Raw genomic sequence first — 15303 nt, 5'->3', positions numbered from 1 at the left:
GGTCTCAAACCCAAACACAGTGCGGGAAGGAAGTGGGTGCTCGCCACAGAGCTAAATTGGGAATTCTTTGAGCTGCAGCTTCTGGAGAATGGTTTTGCCTCCTCCCCGCGACATCAACTAACTCACTTGCTGTTAGCTAAGGGCAAGGACAATGTCTCCTCTACCAGACAGGAAACTTGATGGCGGACGCTATCCTTTAGTTCCTTTTTCAATTCCCCATTCCCACCCCTTCGAGACCAGGATAGTTCTTAAAATACAAAGTTTCTTTTACAAAACATCCCTCCGCAACTTTGAGTTTATATAACAAACGGAAACGTCCTTTAAACAATCAGGCTACGAAGGGGTTAAATCTAATCTCAGCAACCTGATGGATTCTGGGGGGTTTCCTTCCTCGACTCTAGAAATTAAAACGACCGGAAAGGGAAATTTTGCCCAAGGTAAAGATGAGAACCGTTTACATCAACTGTCAGGCTTCTGCCCCAAACAAGAATGGCTACCCACGCCCACAAACAGAGCCACTCACGTAACTAAAAATGGTTGGCTCCGGGTTCCACCACTGGAGTCACTTTCTGCCCAACTTCAAAATGGCGCCCACTAGCTTCACCAAAAGTATCGAACCTCCCAGCACCCTCTCTGGCCCGTAACGTCAGGTGACGCGAGACCCAGCCGGAAGTGAAGGAAAAAGCGCTTCAGCCCGCGGCGCCTGCGCAGAACGCTCCAGACGCTGAGAGGCAGGAGGCACTAGGGATCGTCCGCAGGATTGGGACTGCTACAGAGGCCGCCACGGAGCCCGCCGGAGCCACCGTTCCTGCTGCTGCTGCCGCCGCTGCCCGAATCGGAACCGTCGGGCCGCAGCCGCCGGCAATGCCGCGAAGGAAGGTGAGAAACGGGAGAGGAGGGATGGCGGGCTTCTAAGGACAGTCGATTGAGCACCGTGACGCAGTTGGCCACGCCTCACAATGCTTGGGTCCCAACTTCCCGCTCCCCCGAACCTTGTTCAGCCACCCTCTCTTCTGTCCATACCCAACAGAAAAATGTGGGCCCTACCCTGGCCTCGGCCTATGCTTGCAACTATTCCCGCCCTCTGCTTGCCTGGATCGGAGGCGTTCTTATTAATTGGTCGCTGAAACGTCTGGAAGCATATTGATTGGCTGGTGACGCCGCCTGTTTGGGCTCAACGGTCACCTCCCCGCGTGCGGGGGCGGTGTCTGGGCCCGGCCCCAGCGCTCTCCCACTGGCTGGAGAGAACGATCCCTCCTCTTCTGATTGGTCGGGGTTGGCAGTCTGTCTTGTGGGGGCGCGGCTTAGGCGGACCTCGATTGGGTGGCCCGAATCCCCGCCTTTCCGAGCGGTGACGCTGATAGGTGCAGAGGCGGGGTTTTGGAGGCCTCGTTACCTTCCAGGTGAGGGGCACAACAAAGCAGAAGACTTGGTGGTGGGAAGCCAGCGCCCACTCCCAGGGGATTCCTCTCAGGCCAGTTGCCTCCAAGCCGTAATCTTTCCTTATTTGCTAGTTCGACAGCGCCTAGAAAATGCAGTTGGTAAAAACCAAAAACTTGTAGAATTAGAAGGCACTTAGAAGATCACCCAGGAATGGCCCCGTTCTTTCTTCTTACGGTTGAACTAACGGAGGTCCATGGAGTGCCGCAAGCCACTCAGGCAGTGGCAGATCCAGAATATGGAACAAATCTAACTCAATTCAACAAATGTCTGTTGATTACTTTCTGCGCGGTGGTTGCTGAGGATTCAGAAATTAATTAGATGTGATCTCTGGCCTAAGGGTATCACAGCCCGATAGGAGAAAACAGACGTGAATAATCTTAGAAGGATCTAGTAAGTTCTCATCTTGGAGGTGTATACAAAGTGTTACAGGAAGGAAGTGAAGGAGCGGTTAAGTCTGCCCTGGAGTACAATGGGAGGTATATTGGTAAAAGCCACAGAGAAGAGCTGAGTTCCAGGATCAAGCCAGGAAGGAACAAGTCTCACGTCAAGGCTTTAAATATCTAGGTAATTAGACTATAATGGTGACTTTTAAGATTCCCCCTTCATTTTAGCCCTTTTCTGTGATTCTTGCTCATTTCCTGGCAGGTTACCCTTAAGATATTTGGAAAACTGGGTGGTATTCTTGCTCATATCAATAGAAATCTTTCTCTTCACAGAGGCTTTTCAGGTTGAAAATGTACACTTTTTAATGTCTCCTAAAATGACCTCAGCTGGTGGGTGGTATGTATGTGGTTTTTTTTTGTTTGTTTGTTTTTGAGACGAGGTTTTGCTCTTGTTGCCCAGGTCGGAGTGCCATGGCGTGATCTTGGCTCACTGCAACCTTCGCCTCCCGGGTTCAAGCGATTCTCCTGCCTCAGTCTCCCTAGTAGCTGGGATTACAGACTGATTCCATGACGCCCAGCTAATTTTTGCATGTTTAGTAGAGACGGGGTTTCACCATGTTGGTCAGGCTGGTTTCGAACTCCTGACCTCAGGTGATCCACCCGCCTCGGCCTCCCAAAGTACTGGGATTACAGGCATGACCCACCACGCCCGGCCAGTGCTGTGTATGTTAAGGCTCACCAAATGCAGGAATAATATTGGTGCCTTGAAATAGGGCCACAGTCCTCTTTCTTAATTTCCCAAATACCAGGAGTTTCTTGAAAATGTCCATTTTTTTAGTAACCTGTTTGGTGGCAAACCTGTCTTAATCTGTCCTGAGGCTACTTAGGGTTTTTGTGTGTCTCATTTAGTGTGACTGTTTATATTTTTTGCTGCAGAAATATTATTATGTTTTGTTATTGTGTGGTATTTGCAGGATACATGCAAAGTACTCCCTTCTAAAAATCCAAGACAATTACAAATTCTAAACACAACTGGCCCTCAGGGTTTTGAATAAAGAATTGGGACTTACAGTGTGAATCTTTGTATTGTTTTTAGCAAATATTTTTTCCTTTCTGGTTTTGTAAAGGGTATAGTGTTAGTGCATAATTGATAAAAGTTATCTTTATGGCTAAGAAAGGACTCCTCAGGAGGATAATAATTGACAAATACTTGTTCATTGAAAAGATGGTTTTGAAAACAACTGTTTTTGAATACCCATGAGTCTTCATGTGCAGGCTGCCTTTTTGGAAGATAGATGGCTTTCATGTGGAGAAACTTCAAGGATAGATGGCATACGCACTAACAATTTTCATCTTTTTCTGCTTAAATTCTTTTGGGATTAGAGTTGTGGTCCATGATATTTTGAGATAGTATATGGTTTTTAAAAAATATGATAGCTTTTCATGGAGACGTTGAACAAAAGCTACTCTAAGTTAAATGAGGTCCAGCACCAACGATTTTCTCACTACGGTGGACTTTTTTTGTGATATTGATCTCCAAATGGTCTTGGTTCATACTTAGTGCTAATACAGTAAGAATTAATTCTCTTCATGGCCGGGTGTGGTGGCTCATGTCTGTAATCCCAGCACTTTGGGAGGCCAAGGCGGGTGGATCACCTGAGGTCAGGTGTTCAAGACCAGCCTGGCCAACATAGCGAAACCCCGTCTCTACTAAAAATACAAAAATTAGCTGGGCGTGGTGGCAGGCACCTGTAGTCCCAGCTACTCGGGAGGCTGAGGCAGGAGAGTCACTTGAACCCGGGAGGCGGAGGTTGCAGTGAGCCATGATTGCGCCCTTGCACTCCAGCCTGGGCAACGAGAGCGAATGAAACGGAAGCTCTTCATTTATTTAACAAAAGTCCCTTATTTGTAGGTTGTTCCATTTAAGTGTTCTAAATAAAGTGAAGTTGCCTGGGGTGGGTGGGAGGATGGGAAATGCTTGTGGAATCCTTATTTAGGTTTGAACTTGGGGTTTTCAGTGTTACAGCTTGTTTTATTTTCAATGTTAATGCAAACTCTCAGACCAAATGCTTCTGTGCTAATATCTGGATCTATGGTATTACAGAGGAATGCAGGCAGCAGTTCAGATGGAACCGAAGATTCCGATTTTTCTACAGATCTCGAGCACACAGACAGTTCAGAAAGTGATGGCACATCCCGACGATCTGCTCGAGTCACCCGCTCCTCAGCCAGGCTAAGCCAGAGTTCTCAAGGTAAAAAAATCTTCATTTTTCCTTACCACTCCTCACATCAGGCTGACTGGCCCATCACATTATTTTCCTAGTTAATGTGGAAACTGGTCCCTTGGCTTGGTGTAGATGACAGTGCACCAGATGATTGGTAAAATGTAGAGTGAATGCAGAGTTTTCAGTTCTTTAACAATGCTTCTGTTGGGGGCTGCTATCCAATTTGTAGACCCAAAGGAACTGCGGATGGTATAATGGATAGAGACACACGTATGTCTTGAGTCATTTGTTTGTTTGTTTGTTTTTTCAGATCGCGGTGTCTCCATCAGTAAAATGGGAATGTTATCCCTTCACTTTCTATTTGAATGTTTTAGGCTTAGGGACTTGAAGTCCAGGTGGTATCTGACTTACGGTGGTTTGACTTAATTTTTTTTTAACTTTACTGTGGTGCTGAAGCAATATGCATTCAGTGGAAACTTTTAGAATTTTGAATTTCGGCCTTTTCCTGGGCTAGCGATATGTGGCCCAAATATTTTCTCGTGTTGCTGAGCGGTGGCAGTGAGCCATAACTCCAGTCAGTGAGCCGTAACTCCCAGTCAGCCATTTGATCATGAGGGTAAACCAGTACTCTTCAGTGTACTGTCTTTAATAAATTGTATGCAATATTCAACACTTTATTAAAAATAGGCTTTGTGTTAGATAATTGTGCACAATTGTAGGCTAATGTAAGTGGTTTGAGCCTATTTAAAGTAGGCTAGGCTAAGCTATGATGCTCGGTAGGTTAGGTGTATAGTGCTTTTTTTATTTTCTGGAGACAGGGTCTTGTGCTCTGTTGCACAGGTTGGAGTGCAGTGGTGTGATCTTGGCTCACTGCAGCCTTGACCTCCTTGGCTCAAGTGATCCTCCCACCTCAGCCTCCTGAGTAGCTGGGACTACAGGTGCACGCCACCATGCCTAGCTAGTTTTCTTTGTTTTTTGTAGAGACGAGGTCTTATTGTGTTGTCCAGGCTGGTCTCAAACTCCTGGACTCAAGCAGTCCTTCCACCTTGGCCTCCCAAAGTACTGGGGTTACAGATGTGAGCCACCATGTTCAGCCTGTAAATGCATTTTTAACTTATAATACTTTCAACCTATGATGGTTTTATTGAGACTTAACCGCATTATAAGTCAAGGAGCATCTGTAGTCTCTTGGACTTATTATTGGCAGAGGCCCAGTACTTCTAAAACCATGTTTAATTCTGGAATGTAATCCAATAAACACTTGATAGATATTAATAGTTGTACCAAAATGTCAGTGTGGAAATATGGAATTTTGCTTTGGTAATAAAGAATTGAGAATCTTGGGGCTGGAAGGTAGTTTGAAGTACCTCTAGTGCATTTAGGCATCTGGGGTTAGATTTGGAGGGTACCCTTGACCCCTCCTGGCTCTGCTCTGGTATTCCCTGAAGAGGAAAGAAGGTTGCAGCTAATACAGAAAGCTAATGATCAATAGGTGATAATAGATTAAGGGAAAAAAACTTTAACATGTTTTGAGCACTTCAACAGTGTTGCTTTGGTTAATTTTTTTTTTATTTTTTTATTATTTATTTATTTATTTATTTATTTATTTATTTTTTTTTTTGAGATGGAGTCTCGCTCTGTCGCCAGGGGGAGTGCAGTGGCATGACCTTGGCTCACTGCAACTTCCGCCTCCTGGGTTCAAACAATTCTCCTGCCTCAGCCTGCAGGGACTACAGGTGCACACTACCATGCCCAGCTAATTTTTGTATTTTTAGTAGAGATGGTGTTTCACCATGTTGGCCAGGATAGTCTCAATCTCTTGACCTCATGGTCTGCCCGCCTCGGCCTCTCAAAGTGCTTGGATTATAGGCGTGAGCCATCACGCCCTGCGGCTTTGGTCACTTTTATATAAGTATGTTGCACAATGAGAGAAAAACCATCAGTTTTTCAAGCAAGAAAGTGGGAATATCCTCTTTAACAACTGTTGCTAACTTTATTTTTGAATTTAGGATTTCAGCTAAAGTATTGTTATTGTCTCTTGATTTCTTAAGCTTTAAATTTTTACCACAATGAGACTATGGATAAATAGCTACTATAACTCAAGCAGTATGTTATGTACTAGGAACCATGATAGAAAAATCATAGTTCCTGTCCTCAAGGATCTTACAGTTCAGTGCAAGATACAGATATGAAAATTGATCATGGGAATACATTATGGCAAGGGCCGTGAGAGGGGTTTGCATAGAGTACTACAGAAGCCCAGAGGTAGGACAGCCAATTTAGGGCAGCACTCCCACAACGATGAAGTCTTTTGTTGTTGTTGAGACAGAATCTCGCTCTGTCGCCCAGGCTGGAGTGCAGTGGCATGATCTTGGCTCACTGCAGCTTCCGCCTCCTGGGTTCAAGGAATTCTCCTGCCCCAGCCTCCCAAGTAGCTGGGATTACAGGCGAGCACCACCATACCTGGCTGTTTTTTGTATTTTTAGTAGAGACAGGGTTTCGCCGTGTTGTTCAGGCTCGTCTTAAACTCCTGATCTCAAGTGATCTGTCCGCCTCAGCCTCCCAAAATGCTGGGATTACAGGCGTGAGCCACCGTGCCCAGCTGCACACTGACGTCTTAAAGGCTCTGATAGGAATTTACAAGTTGAAAGATGGGAATATGTTATTCTCAGCAGATGGAACAGCATATGCTAAGGAAAAGACATAATGTTCGTAGAAAGTATAATTGACCATGCCCTAGACACCTGAAAACTAAATATTCAAAACAGCTAGGAAATGCGTAAGCGCTGGGTCTCTTTCTAGTTATCATACCTCATGACCACAGAGTTGCACAACTCCAGGGGTACCATTTACAATGTCGGCAATGTAAGGTGGTCCTCCCTAGAGCAAAATGTAGATCATATTGTGAAAGGAGGCCCCTTGGAGATGTACAAATTGATAACCTTGCTCTGTGCTAACTTTTCTCACCCGAAAGTTTGGAAAATTTCAGTTTTCTTCTTTGGAGAATCTATAAGATTTCTTCAGATTTTTTGTTTTTAAAATATATGTTGAGGGGTGCAGCCGTGAGAGAGTGAGGGTGACACCGCGCCCTGGCCTGTGCTTCCCGCCCTCTGGAAAAAAAATTAATTAATTAAAATAAAATATACTTTTGAGAGGATTTTGAATGTTCTCACCACAAAGAAATGACAAGTGTTTGAGATATGGATATGCTAATTATTTTGATTTCATCATTACACAATGTATACGTCTATCAGAACATCATAGTATACTCCATAAATATGTACACTTATATGTCAATTAAAACAAAACTAAGACTGCTAGGGGCTTACGCGGAGGGAGTTGAGCCAGTGTCACCACGGTGGTGTTGTTGGAGAGCGAGCAGTTCCTGACGGAGCTGACCAGACTTTTCCAGAAGTGCCGGACATCGGGCAACATCTATATCACCTTGAAGAAGTATGGTGGTCGAACCAAACCCGTTCCAAAGAAAGGTTCTGTGGAGGGCTTTAAGCCCTCAGACAAGTGTCTGTTAAGAGCCATCGATGGGAAAAAGAAGGTCAGCACTGTGGTGAGCTCCAAGCAAGTGAATAAGTTTCAGATGGCTTATTCAAATCTACTGAGTGCTACTAACATGGATGGGCTGAAGAAAAGGGACAAAAAGAACAAAAGTAAGAAGACCAAAGCAGCAGCACAGTAAAGGGCACAAATTTCCTGCTTTCACCAATTAACCACTAAATTGTTATTTTTTCCTTTGGTTTTTACTTTTGGCCGCATAGGTAGGTTTCTGTTTCCCCTACACGAGGTGTTTTCACAGAAGATGTAGGGTCCTTTTGCAAAGAATAAGTTGCAGTGTTCATAGGGTAGTTGTGGTAAGAATCTAGTTTATTTTACATTTGGCTAATTGGTCTGTAATGCATGGTTATATACTCCTGGATTATAGATTAAAAGTCTCTGTAGTCATCTCTGTGAAGAGCAAGCTATGATTAAACATGTCTCTTTATAAAAAAAAAAACACACAAACTAAAACATATCTACATATATTTTAAAAAATGCTTTAATTTCAGCTTTGAATTTCCTTCATTTCCTTTGTCATCAGGTTGGAGATATAAAAGGGCTGCTGAGTGCCTCAGAATAGGTTTTTCCTTCCAAAAAACTTATAATGCTGCATTCCTGCTTTACATTTATGAATCTATTATGATTGTGTCAGAGAGGGTAATAAGAGAAAAAAATCGGCCCCTTAAGAAAGGAAATCGTTTTGTTTGTTGTTATATCTTTGGTAATAGAATATCTGTTTTATGGTGGGTTAGAAAAAGGGAAGAATGAGAGGATGCAGTTAATATTTATAAAGCAGTCTGTACCACGGATCATGTTAAGTGCTTCACATGCATTATCTCAGCTATTCCTCACCACAGTGTTATGAGGAATATGCTACTAGTATTTTCCTTTTGAATAGGTCAGGAAACAGGCTTGGAGGAAATAACTTGCCCAAGATACCACAGCTAGTTGGTATGGTGGAGTGGAGTTGAATCAAGTTCAGTCCTAATTCCAGAACCTAAACTTATTAATGCTGTACTACATTACATCTGTATACCTGAGCTAGGCTCTTTTGCTTATATTTTATTTAATTAAATAGATATTTTAAGGATTTGTTGGATTTTGTGAAATACGAAGAGGAGGAGGAGCGACATTCTAATAAATTATATGGATAGGAAGTAAAACAGATTTCCATCTTTTTTCTTTATTTTCTTTTAAAATTGGGATCAGATTCCAGTCCTGTTCGAAATTTGCAGTCTTTTGGCACTGAGGAGCCTGCTTACTCTACCAGAAGAGTGACCCGTAGTCAGCAGCAGCCTACCCCAGTGACACCGAAAAAATACCCTCTTCGGCAGACTCGTTCATCTGGCTCAGAAACTGAGCAAGTGGTTGATTTTTCAGATAGAGGTGAGTGGGTATGGTATGACTGAGACCTATTACAGAGCATCTGGGTGAAATTCTTTTTAAGGAGGGCTTGGGGCCACTGCAGGTAGATGCCTAATACTTCAGCTAGATGAATGCTGTTTGCTTGCTTCCTTTCTTATATCTTTTTTTTTTGAGACAGAGTCTTGCTGTATTGCCCAGGCTGGAGTGCAGTGGCGTAATCTTGGCTCACTGCAAGCTCCGCCTCCCGGGTTCACACCATTCTCCTGCCTCAGCCTCCTGAGTAGCTGGGACTATAGGCACCCGCCACCACGCCAAGCTAATTTTTTCTGTTTTTAGTAGAGACGGGGTTTCACTGTGTTAGCCAGGATGGTCTCGATCTCCTGACCTCGTGATCCACCTGCCTTGGCCTCCCAAAGTGCTGGGATTATAGGTGTGAGCCACCGCGCCTGGCCTCCTTTCTTATATCTTGCTGAGGACAGTTTGATAACAGAATATTCTCAAGGTCCAGAGTAACTGGAGTATATTAAATCGGACCTGTAATAGGAAAAAGAGACTGGGCCCTTCTTAACCACAGATGAAAAGGGCTTGAAGCAGACTTTTCTTATAGCCATACTTCTCAGTCCATTTATCTCCAAATTTCTTAATGCAGAGGTTGCAGACTGGTGAACTACTTCTAGCTGTCCGCATGGTTGGTTTGTTTGCTTGCACAGTGTTTAAAATTTTTTAAATTTGTTGCTAGTATTTGAAAACACAGTGATTTTATATAAAAACCTGGATTAATAGTTTATTTTAAACAATGAAAAGATCTGGGAACACTGGGTGGCCAATCACCCATAGTAATAATTGGCTGGAGTTGAATAGTAGTTGTCCCCTTTAGATGGACAATGAGCTGTCTATTTGGCCTTGCTGAGCCCCTGTAGGCATTTGGTTTGCAATTCCTGATTTAGAGTCTGGAATTTCAAGATTGAATTGTTAGACTACAAACAGGCTCACTCAAGAGTCTAAGTCCATTCACATCTTACACCAAGCCTGTTCAGTGTCATCCAGAAAGACAATCGCTGTCACTTATCTTCTGTCCTGTGTATCTCCTGGAAGGGAAGTGAGATAGTAATGTTTTAAAGACGTATTTCCATCCAGTTTTGATTATCCATGATTAGCAACTCAGGAGAAATACAGATAGGTGTAATAGATGAAGTACAAATTTAATTTTAATCAGAATTTAAAGTTGCACAAAATGGATGGTGTAGAAGTGCCTCTTCATTTTCCATTTAGCTGTCTAGCAGATGAGTAGCTGAAAGTTACTGGTTAAATCATAGAAAAAGAATCTGGGAAGCCCATAAACTCTTCTGAATAGTAAACTTCTAAATAAATGAACCCCACTCATAACTTCTACCAATTGCTTTTGCTTTAGAAACTAAAAATACAGCTGATCATGATGAGTCACCGCCTCGAACTCCAACTGGAAACGCACCTTCTTCTGAGTCTGACATAGACATCTCCAGCCCCAATGTGTCTCACGATGAGAGCATTGCCAAGGACATGTCCCTGAAAGACTCAGGCAGTGATCTCTCTCATCGCCCCAAGCGCCGTCGCTTCCATGAAAGCTACAACTTCAATATGAAGTGTCCTACACCAGGCTGTAACTCTCTAGGTCAGTGTGCCCCAGCTTCATGACATCCTTTGTTCTGTGGTTCTCTCTCCCAGGATTATCCAGAAATGTTTTGTGTTCTGTTGAGATTTAGCTTCTTAGGCTCTTCAGTGGTCATGTGCTGAGTGATAATGAGTTGCTCACTTGAATAAAAGCATTTCTCTTCTTGGCCGATGGTCCATAATAATAGATCTGGTTGTAAGGAAATTTACTATGATGAGCCATTCAGTTTATCTAGAGCTTTTCCCAGTGAAAAATTCCCTCATTTTCCTAGCAAAAGCAAAAAAGACTGTCTCCAAATATCTTACTGCATGGCACATAGCTGGTACTCAGTGAGGACTAGTTAAGGATAAGGTAGTGCAGAATAGTGGTTGCACGGCCATAGCTGTTAAGGAAATGAGAAAAACATTTCCTGTCAAGAGGCTGTGAAATTAGGAGTACACATGAGACCCTGGCCTTCTGTAACTTTAGGTCTCTTGCTTTGTGTACTTAGTAAGTATAAACAAGATAAAATATTTCTTCTGTGATAAATAAGTATCTTATTATTTTCTTATGAGTTTTACCCCTTAGTGAATTACTTTAGAGATTCTTGTGGTTTGAACCTTATTTGTGCACCTTCAGTGAGCTGAGGTGCAAATATTGGGCTTAAGGTTTTGTCTAGAGTTGGAAGATGCTGATTGGGAGGTAAGGGGCCTTTCACTACTAGGTCTACTTCTCGAATTCACCCTTTGCATGTGGCTATCGAGTTTGAAAAACTGTAGAACAGAGTAAGTTGCTGCTTGGCAGGCCAACAGTACACTTTCTGTGTGTTTTGTTTGTTTGTTTGTTTTTGAAACGGGGTCTCGCTCTGTTGCCCAGGCCGGAGTGCAGTGGTGTCATCTCGGCTCACTGCAGCCTCTGCCTCTCAGGTTCAAGCGATTCTCCTGCTTCAACCTCCTGAGTAGTTGGGATTACAGACGCCCACAACCACACCTGACTTTTGTATTTTTAGTAGAGATGGGGTTTCGCCATGTTGGTCAGGCTGGTCTCAAACTCCTGACCTCATGATCTGCACGCTTTGGCCTCACAGAGTGCTGGGATTACAGGCATGAGCCTTTTGTTTGTTTTTATAGAGAGTCAGAGGTCTCACTTTGTTGCCCAGGCAGGGGTGCAGTGGCATAATCATAGCTCACTGCAGCCTCAACTCCTAGGCTCAAGTGATCCTCCCATCTCAGCCTCCCAAGTAGCTGGGACTACAGGCACGTGCCTTTCAAGCTTGGCTTTTTTTTTTTTCCTGTTTTTTAGGGATGAGGTTTTTGCTGTGTTGTTCAGGTTGGTCTTCAACTCCTGGGCTCAAGCGATCCTCCCCACTCAGCCTGCTGAGTAGCTGGGACTACAAGCATGAGCCACCATGCCCAGTGGTTTTCTGTAGTGTTTAATTAATTTGGATTGTTTCCTGGCCTTTTTTTTTTTTTTTTTTTTTGAGACTGAGTCTCGCTCTGTCCCCTAGGCTGGAGTGCAGTGGCGCGATCTCGCCTCATTGCAAGCTCCGCCTCCTCGGTTCACACCATTCTCCTGCCGCAGCCTCCTGAGTAGCTGGGACTACAGGCGCCCGCCACCATGCCCAGCTAATTTTTTGTATTTTTAGTAAAGACGGGGTTTCACCATGTTAGCCAGGATGGTCTCGATCTCCTGACTTTGTGATCTGCCCGCCTCGGCCTCCCACAGTGCTGGGATTACAGGCGTGAGCCACCGCACCTGGCCATTTCCTGGTCTTATAGCAGTTTCTCAGATAATTTCAAACCATCAGAATGAATAAATACAGCAAAGTTGTCTTGAACTCCATACCAGTTGTCACTCAGAGAAGAGAATTGTTTCAGGCCTGCATTGATTTCCTTGGAATAAATAATGAGAAAAACTAAGAAAGACAATATATTACACTAGTATATGATATGATGGCTAATGTGCTTTAAGAGTTTAAGGGGATCTACTTGCCATGCAGCAAGAAAAGGAATTTTCCTCTGCTTCTGCTTGTTACTAACCATGCATTGCTAAATTGTTAATTTTATGTACTATATTTGGTCATTCATGCAGCAAATATGTACTGAATATTGGTCATGTGCCAGATACTGTTTTAAGTTATGAGGATGTAGCTATGAACAGGTCGAAGTCTCTGCCCTCATGGAGCTTATAGTCTAGCTGAGGAAGGCAAATAGATAGACGTATAATATATCAACTGGAGATAAATGCTGTGAAGGAAAATGAAACTGGGAGTACTGAGGATAGGATATTGTGTGTGTATATACATACATATGTATATGTGACATATATATGTAGTTGGCTAGGAAAAGCTGCTCTGATATGGTCACATTGAGCGGAGACTTGCTGTTGGAATATTTGAGAATAAGCATTATGGGTAAGGAGAACAGCAAGTGCTCTGGGCAAGAGAATAGTTAACCAGTTTGAGGAACACTTAGAGGCCAATACACCTGGGGCAGAATGACCAGAATGGAGAGGAGGAGATAGGTCAGAATGGGGCCTGATTGTGTTATTTATGCCCAGGAATTAACCTCTTAATGGGGTAGACCATAGGGTAAATAAAAAATATGTTGTATTAGAGGAAAGTTTACTTGTATTTGTTTATTTATTTATTTTTGAGACAGAGTCTCACTCTATAATTACCAGGCTAGAGTACAGTGGCATGATCACTCACTGCAACTTCCGCCTCCCAGGCTCAAGCGATTCTCGTGCGTCAGCCGCCTGAGTAGCTGGGGATTACAGGCATGTGCCACCACGCCTGGCTAATTTTTTGTACTTTTTAGTAGAGACAGGGTTTTGCCATGTTGGCTAGGCTGGTCTCAGACTCTTGGGCTCAAGTGAAAAAGTTTACTTTGACTTTGGTTTTAATGTATTGGAACTTTGAAAAATACGAACCTGAGCTTCCAAAGTATCCTTTTTTTTTTTTGAGGCAGAGTCTCACTCTGTCACCTAGGCTGGAGTGCAGTGGTGTGATCTTAGCTCACTGCAACCTCCGCCTCCCAGGCTTAATTCATCCTCCAACCTCAGCCTCTCAAGTAGCTGGGACTACAGGCACGTGCCACCATGCCCAGCTAATATTTGTATTTATTGTAGAGACAGAGTTTCACCATGTTGCCCAGGCTGGTCTTGAACTCCTGGACTCAAGGGACCCTCCCACCTCAGCCTCCCAAGGTGTTGGGATTACAGGCGTGAGCCACTGCACTGGGCCCCAAAATATTCTTGACCCTAGTCCATTCCTTAAGAGTTTTATGTACTTGTGAAAAATTAAAACTCCATAGGAAAGTTTGAAGTGCATTAAGTAAAAATTTCCCTTCACTCATACCCCCAGAACTGTGCCACAGATACAAAACTTCTGTTTGCAGTTTTCTATGAATGCTTCCAAGAAGTTTTTCTACATATATAAACATACATATATTCCCTTTTTGTGATTATTCATAAAACGGAAAATAGGATACATTTGTTGGTTGTACATCTTGGATATTTGTATTTAGAGGTTTGTCTTTTTAAAAGATGCAGAGAATTTCATTATATTGATAGTTTATAAATTATTTAAATTGTCTCTGACATTTAGATTCTCATTTTTAGCTTTTTTGAACAATATGGTAATGGGTAGCCTTGTATGTACATATTTTGGTGTCTTTCTAGCAAATCTGTAGGATAAATTCAGAGCAGTGGAATTTTTAGGTCAATAGATCAGCTGTTCCTTTTTTATTGTAGATAATAGATTGGTTTTAATTAACATATAAAAGAAAACATGCCCTGAATAAATTACTAAGAAGTATGGATATGCCTGGGTGCAGTGGCTCATGCATGTAATCCCAGCACTTTGGGAAGCCGAGGTGGGCAGATCACCTGAGGTCAGGAATTTGAGACCAGCCTGGCCGACATGGTGAAACCCCGTCTCTATTAAAAATACAAAATTAGCCAGGCGTGGTGGCGGCGCTTGTAATCCCAGCTACTCGGGAGGCTGAAGCAGGAGAATTGCTTGAACCTGGGAGCTGGAGGTTGCAGTGGGCTAAGATCGGCCATTGCACTCCAGCCTGGGCAACAAGAGTGAAACTCCATCTCAAAAAAAAAATAAGACGTATGGATACATAGTATCTGAAAAGCAAGTCTTGCAATAGTAGTGACATTACTTTTTTTTTTTTTTTTTTTTTGAGACAGCCTGTCACCTAGGCTGGAGTATGGTGGTGTGACCATGACTCACTGCAGCCTTGACTTCCTGGGCTTAAGTGATCCTGCCACCTCAAGCCTTCTGAGTAGCCAGGACTACGGGCATGGACTACCGTGCCTGGCTAATTATTTTTGTTTTTGTAGAAATGGAGTCTCACTATGTGCCCAGGCTGGCCTCAAGCTCTTGGAATCACATAGTCCTCCTGTGTTGGCCTCCCAAAGTGCTGGGATTACAGGTGTGAGCCACTGAGCCCAGCTGATGCTACATTGTATGTATGGTATTTGATCAGTGAGAATGGTTTTTCATGTCCAAGATAATTTTGCGGACCTCTAAAATTGCATTTGTTTTTTTTTTTCTGAGATGAAATCTTGCTCTGTTGCCCAGGCTGGAGTGCAACGATGCGATCTTGGCTCACTACAGCCTCTGCCTCCCGGGTTCAAGCCATTCTCCTGCCTCAGCCCCCCGAGTAGCTGGGATTATAGTAGGTGGATTATA

General features: G+C 43.4%; 1 protein-coding gene across 3 annotated transcripts in view; it reads left to right on the top strand.

Annotated features, from left to right (window-relative positions):
• Nucleotides 1-581: 581 nt before the first annotated feature.
• The window catches only part of KAT7 (lysine acetyltransferase 7), a 41186-nt gene continuing 26464 nt past the window's right edge, over nt 582-15303 (top strand). For all 3 annotated transcript variants that reach the window (XM_030808019.1, XM_030808017.1, XM_030808018.1), the window contains exons 1-4: nt 582-879; nt 3931-4078; nt 8813-8989; nt 10380-10619. In XM_030808019.1, the coding sequence (XP_030663879.1) occupies nt 865-879; nt 3931-4078; nt 8813-8989; nt 10380-10619 (580 nt within the window). In that variant the 5' untranslated portion in view covers nt 582-864. The remainder of the gene's footprint in view (nt 880-3930; nt 4079-8812; nt 8990-10379; nt 10620-15303) is intronic.

The sequence above is a fragment of the Nomascus leucogenys genome, unplaced genomic scaffold (assembly GCF_006542625.1).
Source record: "Nomascus leucogenys isolate Asia unplaced genomic scaffold, Asia_NLE_v1 Super-Scaffold_258, whole genome shotgun sequence".
NCBI lineage: Eukaryota > Metazoa > Chordata > Mammalia > Primates > Hylobatidae > Nomascus > Nomascus leucogenys.
The sequence above is the reverse complement of the archived record's forward strand: the minus strand, read 5'-3'. Positions and strand labels throughout refer to the sequence as shown.